The sequence below is a fragment of the Hydra viridissima genome, unplaced genomic scaffold (assembly GCF_058129835.1).
Source record: "Hydra viridissima isolate aposymbiotic clone 2 unplaced genomic scaffold, HvirCarnegie_v1 scaffold_10, whole genome shotgun sequence".
Lineage (NCBI taxonomy): Eukaryota > Metazoa > Cnidaria > Hydrozoa > Anthoathecata > Hydridae > Hydra > Hydra viridissima.
This window is the reverse complement of record NW_028324309.1, coordinates 6,937,501-6,946,684: the sequence shown is the minus strand read 5'-3', so window position 1 is coordinate 6,946,684 and position 9,184 is coordinate 6,937,501. Positions and strand designations below refer to the sequence as shown.

The 9,184-nt window shown below is 29.6% G+C and overlaps 2 protein-coding genes across 5 annotated transcripts in view; one reads left to right on the top strand and one right to left on the bottom strand.

Moving 5' to 3' along the window:
• Positions 1-2,321, top strand: LOC145193265 (uncharacterized). The gene is made up of 5 exons (XM_080070709.2): positions 1-669; positions 746-866; positions 1,379-1,489; positions 1,830-1,933; positions 2,066-2,321. The coding sequence occupies exons 1-5, from the start codon at positions 149-151 to the stop codon at positions 2,130-2,132; spliced, it is 924 nt and encodes a 307-aa protein (XP_079926835.2). The 5' UTR covers positions 1-148; the 3' UTR covers positions 2,133-2,321.
• The window catches only part of LOC145193266 (dynein axonemal heavy chain 8-like), a 73,046-nt gene continuing 66,183 nt past the window's right edge, over positions 2,322-9,184 (bottom strand). For 3 of the 4 annotated variants that reach the window (XM_090099459.1, XM_090099460.1, XM_090099461.1), the window contains 13 exons: positions 8,599-8,720; positions 8,354-8,472; positions 7,984-8,260; positions 7,719-7,871; positions 7,461-7,616; positions 7,200-7,313; positions 6,998-7,099; positions 6,754-6,914; positions 6,518-6,674; positions 5,923-6,075; positions 5,721-5,780; positions 2,846-3,097; positions 2,322-2,718 (listed from right to left, as the gene is read on the bottom strand). In XM_090099459.1, the coding sequence (XP_089955585.1) occupies positions 2,431-2,718; positions 2,846-3,097; positions 5,721-5,780; positions 5,923-6,075; positions 6,518-6,674; positions 6,754-6,914; positions 6,998-7,099; positions 7,200-7,313; positions 7,461-7,616; positions 7,719-7,871; positions 7,984-8,260; positions 8,354-8,472; positions 8,599-8,720 (2,114 nt within the window). In that variant the 3' untranslated portion in view covers positions 2,322-2,430. Of the gene's footprint in view, positions 2,719-2,845; positions 3,098-5,720; positions 5,781-5,922; positions 6,076-6,517; positions 6,675-6,753; positions 6,915-6,997; positions 7,100-7,199; positions 7,314-7,460; positions 7,617-7,718; positions 7,872-7,983; positions 8,261-8,353; positions 8,473-8,598; positions 8,721-9,184 lie in introns of those variants that run through there. The other variant, XR_016456125.1, reaches the window with a different exon arrangement.

Below are 9,184 nucleotides of genomic sequence, written 5' to 3'. Positions count from 1 at the left end.
AATTACATTTTTTTTGAAGAGACATGTGCTAATATAAAAGAAGTAAAGAGGGAAAAACAAATTGTCCAGTAGATAAGCTTAAGTTTATCAACAGAAAAAAAAGGATTTATCATTAGCGCTTTACTAGCATGAAAAAATGTAAAATGACATGGAGATTGATGACAGAGAAAGCATTTTGTTAATAGAGTTGAATGACGTCAAAGCAAAACTTTTACAATTGCAAAATACAACTACTTGGTGGAGCAAATGTGCAGCTAACTGGAGAGAAAAATGGGGACAAATGAGAAGTCAACGTAATCAATTGCGTAATGAAATAAGTAAGCTTCAGACGAAAAATGATGCGCTACTATTGGAATGTACTAGTTCGAGCGAATTAAATAGTTTAATTAAGCAAGAGGTAGAAAAATTAAAGATTTTTAAAAAAATTACTCGTGTCGAAATGTTGTGCGAATATGAAGGAGTTAACGAACTTCAAAATATTGTGCTTAAAAATAAGGGTCAGAGATCAGTTTTACCAAAGTTTCAAAACGTATTGCATAGAATAGAAGAAGAAAGAGACAAGAAAAGCTGCCGAACAGAAAATGAGAAAAATTGTAAACATTATCTCAAGTTTTTAAAGATAAAAGAACTGATATTGTCTTACTGCGATCAGTTCACCTCTGTTAAAAGGTAGCCCACTGCCTTAGTTTACATACATCTTATTTTTATTTTCTATATACATTGATATTGGCTTACATTTTTATAGGGAAAACGAAACTTTAAAAGAAATTATAAAGAAATTTGAGTCGCAGCATCAGAGTCTAGAGAAACTTCAAAAGCAGAAATATCCAACTATATGCAATGACGTAAACGTTTTACAATACCAGGTAAAAAGCTTATTGAACGAAGTTAATTTTTTTAGCTAAATGAGAAGACTTCTTTTTCTTGAAAGCATTAGGAGGGACAGCAATCTTGTTTCTCAATAATCCCAACATCACGCTTGATTATGCGTTTATATGTTTGCTTTAAAATTTCTAAATACATATAAACCTCACTCGCAAACGACAAAAGAAATCTAAACGTAATCAAAGAACGCATACTGAAAGTTTTGCAATGAAAGTTAAATCAAACTTATCAGTTCATTCAAATGATAGAAAAACATCGCGGTTTTTTTTTTAACATATAGACTATTTATGAGATGTAGTTTGCCGCTCCCTCTCCTTTTCTTTTTCCCGAGATCTTTAATGAACATTTCACTTTCTTTTTTTGATAATTTGGAAGAATTTAGCGACAAATAAGGTGAGCTAATTGTAAATACACAAATATTGAGACCACTTCTTATAAAAATTTGGTTGATTATTAAACTTAAAGATGAGTGGAATTTTATTAAACTGTTTAGCATGCAGAAACACATTACGAAAGACGATGTACAGATCATTATGCAGAGATAAGAAACTTAAGGGCATGGGTCGAGGAACTAAAGAAACAAGCTATCGAAGTTGAACAGCAGGTAATTCGTAATCTTTTAAAAAAGGATGAGTTAAAGAAGGATCTAACTTTTTCAATAAATTATCTTTATAAAAATATTTAAGTCAAACAAACGAAGAAATCAAATGTTATCATTTAAATCTGTATAAGCTCATCTATTTAGAGAAAAGTATCTAGTAAACTGATAAATTTTACAATTAACTAAATGCAAATTAATTTGTAAAAATAATAAAGTGCAAGTTTAAATCTTACGTTTCCTCAAAGAAAAAAAATGAAGTTTAGAACTTTATGCAGATATTATTTTGTGTGTAACATATTTTATTAATATCTTTAAACACATACAAAATTACATTCATATTCAGATTGACATGAAAGACAACAAAGCAAGAAAACTGATTAAGTCGATTGAAGAAATCATGTACCAAAATGAGACTTTGCAAACTCAATTACAGATTAGTAAAGCAAGGTAACATGATTGCGTAATAATTTAACAAGGGAATGCAATGCTTTATACCAAAATTAATTCTGCATTTAACAAAAACAATTTCTTATCAAAAAAAACAAAAATGACCTTTTGCTACTTGTTTACTTAAATTAGATTAAAAAGACAAAGCGAGTTGAGAGTAAACTTAACGTTAGATTCTGAAGATGAAGATTCGTTATGAAATCAACACCTGATACTAATACCAAAATTTCTTGCATATTCACCGACTATCGAAATCAAAGATAAGTGAAAAGTACAATCAAATGGAATGAAACTTTTATAAGGAGAAAAAAATTATTTTAGCGATTTCCGTTCAAATAAAATTTTTGAAATGAAAAGTAACAACATTAGGTAAAATAAAAAGACAAAATAAGGAAATGATCGTTTTTTTTATATATTTTTATGTATATAATATACAAGAACCTTAACAAAAGAAATTATAAAATTAACCATTTCATGAAAATGCCTTGTTTTCCAGTTTATTTGATGTCACATAATAAGGCGACCCCTCTTAAAATCCAGTAATCAGGATTTTGTGTCGTTCGTAAACACAAAGCTGTTATATATGTAAGATCCGTTCGCTTCGGCTTTTTATATACAGGACACATATAAAAACGTGGATCTTTTAAACCTATGGCATTGATGGCGTAGATATGTACAACTGGTAAAACGCAGAACAGAGTTTTTGGAGAAGAATCGATAAGTTTGCTATTTTTTCTATCCCAAGAGGCACCTTCTAAGTGCAAACCATACACGTAAACTCCTTCCTAAATTACATGGAATTAAAAAATCTGTCTGTAAATGAAAGGATGAATGCATAAATGTGCAAGTGTACATGCTTACGTTTACAAGTACGCATGGGCAAACAAGTATAAGGTAACATAAAAGGTATACTTGTGGAGGGCTGACAATGTCTTCTTTCATTTGCTTTAAGACATCGTTATGCAACACAACAGAATCTAAAGCCCAGCCTTTGTGCATTCGAGTAACTTCTTGTCTCATAGCGGTAAGAAAACCTGGTGGATTAAAGAAACCAGTCATCCAAAATACTTTAGGACGTCCATTAAAAACCCAAGCAGAAAATTGCTGATTTCGCTCAACTAGTTCAGTAAACCAAAATCCAAGAGTAGACGACTGCCAGGATATCTAGTATCATAGTCAAATAAACAATTATAAAACTCTTATATTACATATAGTTTTAAATATACATTACTACTTTACATGGGGAAAGTTTATTACATTTATTCTAGCACATTTTCTTACGTAATTTGGTTTAATTAAAATATACAATCTAATTATAATTTTATACTATTGAAGTTAAGATAATTTACCATTATTTCAAAAGATTATTAAAAAATACCTGAAAAGCAGATTTGAACCTTAATTGGAATTGCTAATACATGTTTGCCAAGATTATTTTTACACAATATGTAAAATAAAAATAATAATAATAACAAAGAAAAAATAAGTCTGAGGTTTGTTATAAATACATCAACATCATCGAGATAAAAACATGAGAAATTCATATGACAGTTTTTTTCTCTAATAAATTTTTTTCTTTGTCACAATTAAAAACCTCGACAAAATAAAAAAAAAAATCCTTTAAGAAACTCTGCTGGGACCCCAGAGCTAAAAGTTTCCTAGAGAAAGACCGGCGTTTTACAAAAAAATTTGATAGTTTTGTAAAAATATTTAAAATGGGAAAAGAAACTGAAAGAATTTATGGTGAGAAACCTTCAATTATAATTACTTATGCCAATTATAATTATCAGCATAAAGTAATTCGATCAACCGACGACAAAGTCTTTCAGCTAGAAAATTTATTTAGGCATGTTAAGTATTATTAACGCCAGATTTCATTTGAAAAAAGTCCTTCCAGTTCTTTGCATTAGAGTGTAACTCCAATTCGATCGCGCCAATTCCTTCCATCATTAAGCATATGAATAATTAATGAAGCGTGAAAATAAAAGAAAGTTGATTGTAAAATTAAAGTAAGTTCTGTTTGATAAGATTAAATGCTGGGCGGCCTTGTTGCAAATTATTTTGATTTATGAATGATAAACAAATTAAATATTCATTAGACAATATTTTTTACAAAAGATTCTTAAATGAATATTAAATTACTTCATAAAGGTTTATCTTCCACTTCAGGAAAATTATTTTGCAAAAAAGTGAACACCCTGATAAACATATATGCATACATGCATTAAAAGAAAAAGCTCTGCCGATGATGCTAATTAGTAAAACCATCAGTAAAAAAATAAAATTTACCCCTGAGACTGTATATTTTGTAGCTCTACAATCGAATTTTTGACGTTCCAAGGGGAAGAAGGGGAGGGGAAATAAGTTGAATTTTCTCTCTTCCTTAAACATAGCTAAAAAGTGACAGTTCTGTAAGCCACTTACAAGATAGCTCAGAAAAAACTTATAACGTATAAAATGCACTTAGCAGAAATATCAAAGTGATTAGAAGCACTCTGCGAAAGCATTTTAATGCCCAAACATCATCAAATTTTTTCATTCGCTTAAAGATATTCTACTAAAAGATATTGTGAAAAATAGGCTCTTTAAGGCCTATGCTGCTAAAACTGGAGCTGTACAAGCTTGTACCCACCCATTCAGTCTGTCTATGCACTTCTGAATGCAATAATTATAGGAAAACTTAGAGAAACATAGGAATCTCGTTTTGAAATGTTCATTTTCATACTTTATGACCAAAATCTTGATGGTTACTCGTTATCTATATCCTGTGGTGCAACTTTGGGGCTTCTGAATGATTTTTAATATAGAAGCGCTACTCAACCCAATTACATGCAACTCTAATTACCTTGTTTAGACTAGTTACATTTAGATAAGACCTTTTCAAAACCCTGAAAAAAACTAAAATTTGGTGACGCTTGTCATCCACATCAAATATTTGCTATTGGACTGTGAAATCGAGATTTAAAATCAATTCATTGGTCAAGTATATGGGTTTCTCTTTAATTATAGCTTTGAAGATATCAGTTTTCCTTGCTCTCTTATTTTCTTCTAAAGACAACTACTCTCATTTTGAGGAATAAGTATCGTGAGTTCATTGAAGTGTATTCTGGTTATTGCAACCATTTTTTTCCAGCTACACGTTGGGAAGAAAATGATTAAGAAAAGATTATGAATGTAGAGGGACAAAATGAACTTAGTTTATCATTTGCTATGAGTGCTTTTTAAAGATTTTCTATAGACATCTATAGAATGAGCTGTTTTAAAATATTGATATCTTTACAGTCTTTGACATCTCATCATCATACTCTTCAAAAAAATTTTGCTTGATTGCATTATTTACTGGTTTATAAACGAATCTCACCTAAAATGTTTAACCATGATATTATAACTTTGTCATCAAACATGTAATTTTCAATGACATAGTTTTTATCTTCTTGGGTCATCTCACTTTTACAAGTTTCATTAAAATTTATAGGTCATGTTGAAGTTTCAATACAAAAAAATGAAAGTTATATTAAATATTGTTATTGTATTTTAAACATTTTAAAACTAATGATATGAGAATAAAACACTGTATTTCTCAGTTTAATAAACCAGTTATCCTACTTGTCTCTTCATAATTATTTACTTACTGTTGATCCAATAGATACAATATAAATAATACATTTATTCACTATGTATGTACAAAGTGTAAATAATAAAAAAAATCTAATGAAGTAAATTGCTTAGTTACTGCTTACACATCTTTTACAGTTTAAAAAAGAAAAAGAAAATAATCAGGACATACTTTTTGCCAAAGAGCGGGCACACGTGCATCAAATAAGTTATCTAAAGCATTTCGAAGGTTCTAAAATAAACAAAAACGGAGAGAATCTTTGATGTTGATTGTAATCTGTGTTTCTCTTGCATTCCATTTAAATTAATTTAACTTTTACAGTTTTTACTAGCAAAATAAAATCTCTTTTGTAACCGTTTATTATCTAATAAACCTCGCTCATTATAATAGTTCCTTCAATAGCAAGCTGTAAGTCAGTGAGTGTGTTGCGAACCAGAGTTATAACTCTTTGCATACGATCAACTTCTTGTCCCAAAAAAATATTCAAGGGAGTTAAAGCACCCATCTTTTGAAGACGTGATCGAACCTGATTGAAATAAAAAACCTTACTACCATGTGTTTTTGCATTTTATATAAAGATTTAGTTACTCGTTTTAAGTTAGTAATAAGATATCATTAAAATAAATAAAAAATAAAAGGTAATAATTTTTATATCACTAATTTTGATGACCAAACAAGTAAATTTTTTGTAAACTTGATCGTAATGTAAATGGAAGACCTATCAAACTAAATTATAAATATTTTTGCCAGATGGTTATTTGATATTATAAAACCAGTTCTAGCCCATCTAAATAATAATTATTATGCAACAAATTTTTTAAAAAGTGCTAATTTGTTATTTCTTAAAATTTTCTCGACGTGTTCCCCTTACAATGTTGTTGGCAGTCTATTGCATTTTATTTTGATATTTAGTTACTTGCTTTAACTTAGTTATTAAAAGATCATTTTACTGTTTATATTTTCCAAACCTCGTGAGGAACATAATTGGAGGGAAGTTTGGAAAGCATTTCTAAGGCTTGCTTCGTCACAACTTGTTCTCTTGTCTCACCAGACCCTGTCCCACTATCTTTTGGCTGAATGTTTAGTATGGTTTCAAGGGTTTCGCGAGTTGTATTGGTCTGGTAGCTAAAGAAAAATGAAAATAAAAAAAGCATGCCTTAAACAAAAATTATCAAGACGAAAAGAAAGAGAACATTGCACATACGTGATATCAGCATTAGGATGAAGACCAAAGGCTTCTGGTGAATCCATGTTCGGAAGCAAGGTAATTTTTTCTCTGAACTCAAATATAGTATTCGCACGAGGGATACTGTAACCTTTAAAAAAGTTGTAGTCTTCTTTGAAGATTTCATCAGAAAACCAAACCTTTAAAAGATAAAAGTGTATAAGAATCTAACCCACAAAATATTAGGAATTGCATTACTTATTAAAAGCACCATAGAATATACCTTTGCATACGTATTTAGCAAACGTTTATCGTAATCATCTGTTACTCGGCCACCGTATTGAACTTCTCCAATCATATATCGAATTGTGTCCCATGAGATGGCCTAAATTTAAAACTATTTTTATCTTGGTGTTATAATGGTGGTAGACTGAAAGAAAAAGAAGTAAACTGTAAATGAAAAAACAAAAATATTATTGTTCTACCTTGTTATCTAAATCGTCCAAATGATTTTGAACAAACTGAGTTGTTGCAGTTAGATCTGACTGATTAAACTCATAAGGAATATTCCATCCTAATGGTCCAAACTTACGGCGTTCCTGAAAACAGTCTTATTGGATAAAGGATTTAATTTTAATTATCTTAGTTGCAAAGTTATTGAAAGAAACTTCATTACGCATTAACTTGCAAAATTTAAAAAAAAAAATAATAATAATACTCTTTAATACCTCAACTAGAAAATTTACCTGCACAACAGTATGCAAAAATGCAACAGCAAACAATAAAGGTTTCCATTGTGGTAAGCAGCATATATCAAGCTGATCTTGAGTAATATTGGCATAAGTTCTTTTCAATCCGGCTTTTATGCCTTGCGGCGGTTGGTTAGTAAACTTAATCGAACACTTTAAGATATTTAAAAAAGATATTTCTAACAAATTGATATCTAATATCTAATAAATTCATATTTAACAAATAATAAAAATTAAATTAAAAACAGTTTTAACCTGCAAAAGACCAATAGGAAACTTTTGATGCTCCTCAGTTGTTATCCACAATCTAAATGTTGAATGTGCTGTATCTAAAGTTAATATGTAATCCAACAGTTCATCTGTAAAATCCAATCCAAGGTGACAGTTCTGCAACAATACCCAACCACCCTATTACAAACCAATTATCATTATTTAATAGCAACTATTTTTGTTTTATTTTTCATTTAAAATTACAAACTAGTGAAAAAAAAAAAAAAGAAATTAAAAATTTTAAACTTACACTGGCTGTTGATTGTTGAAGCAACTTTCGTGCATGCACATCTTGACCCTGCCCCATAGATACAGCTCTGCACTCTATGCTAAAGCGCTTTGCAAGACCTTCAATTGCACTTGTTGGATCTGCACCCATGGATAGTAAACAGATCAAAGGTGTCCGGATATCACTCTCTTCCCACAATGTTTCAATATTAAGTATTACTCCTTCAGTATATTTTTCACCCATTGATTCTGCAATATAATGATGAGCTTGTGATAAAGTACGATCAGGACACCAAGACCTGAAAAGTGATATAATAGTAGATAGTCAATTGTAAATTTAAAGAAAATAAACATGTATTAAACTATGTAGACAGACACTATTAAACACAAACCTTATTAGTAGAAGCTTCTTAAAAGTATCTAGGGAAGTTTGATAACCATCTGGAATGGGGTGATCTTCTGGATTGTCTTTATCCAACCAACTTTTCCATGCTGACTCATTCCGTGTAACCTAAATGTAAACACCACAGCTGTATTTGAAAATACTAATTGAATTTTCCTTTAAACTAAAGAAAATAATTTTTTTTTTTACCATTAAAAACTATTTACAAATTACTAAACAACTTCCTAATCTAACCTGATCTAAAATTCCACAAAATGTTGGAAGCTTACTTAGTTGCACTAAATTAAGCCAGGTCATATCAGATATCCATTTGTAAGGTTTTGGTTGAACTGATTTTAAATCTAAAGCAGCACCCCCTAGTAACCAAAAAATATACTTAAACAGAACTCTTTAATGTCTAACATTTTTAAATAAAATATTATCTTTCATTAAGTTACTTTAAAATATTGTCATGCAAAAAAACCTAGTACATGCTATTGTACTATTTTTTAGCAACAATCAGTATTACCATTGGACAATTGCTTGAAAATAAAGCTAAGCACAAAAGTTTGAATGATAAGTTTAAAAGAATATTTTATTAATATAAAAATATAGTGGAATTTATTTTTACTATCATGGACCATGATAAAATGGCATAGGAAACAATCAGACATGACAGATATAAATTAGGATTGTAAATACTTTGTTTAAATATAGGCAACTGTCCCAAAGTTTAAACAAGTTTTTAATAATTTATTTCTTGCATTTTATTATTAATTTTTTTACTTAGATCCCATTTTATTTTATAAAGCTAACTAGTATGAATGATCCTTTCTCAACA

Excerpts from the sequence above, each read along its gene's own strand:
- LOC145193265 (XM_080070709.2), top strand. The coding sequence starts at position 149 with ATGGAGATTGATGACAGAGAAAGCATTTTGTTAATAGAGTTGAATGAC. Across the intron at positions 670-745 it reads CAGTTCACCTCTGTTAAAAG|GGAAAACGAAACTTTAAAAG; the intron begins GTAGCCCACTGC and ends ACATTTTTATAG. Across the intron at positions 1,934-2,065 it reads TTACAGATTAGTAAAGCAAG|ATTAAAAAGACAAAGCGAGT; the intron begins GTAACATGATTG and ends TACTTAAATTAG.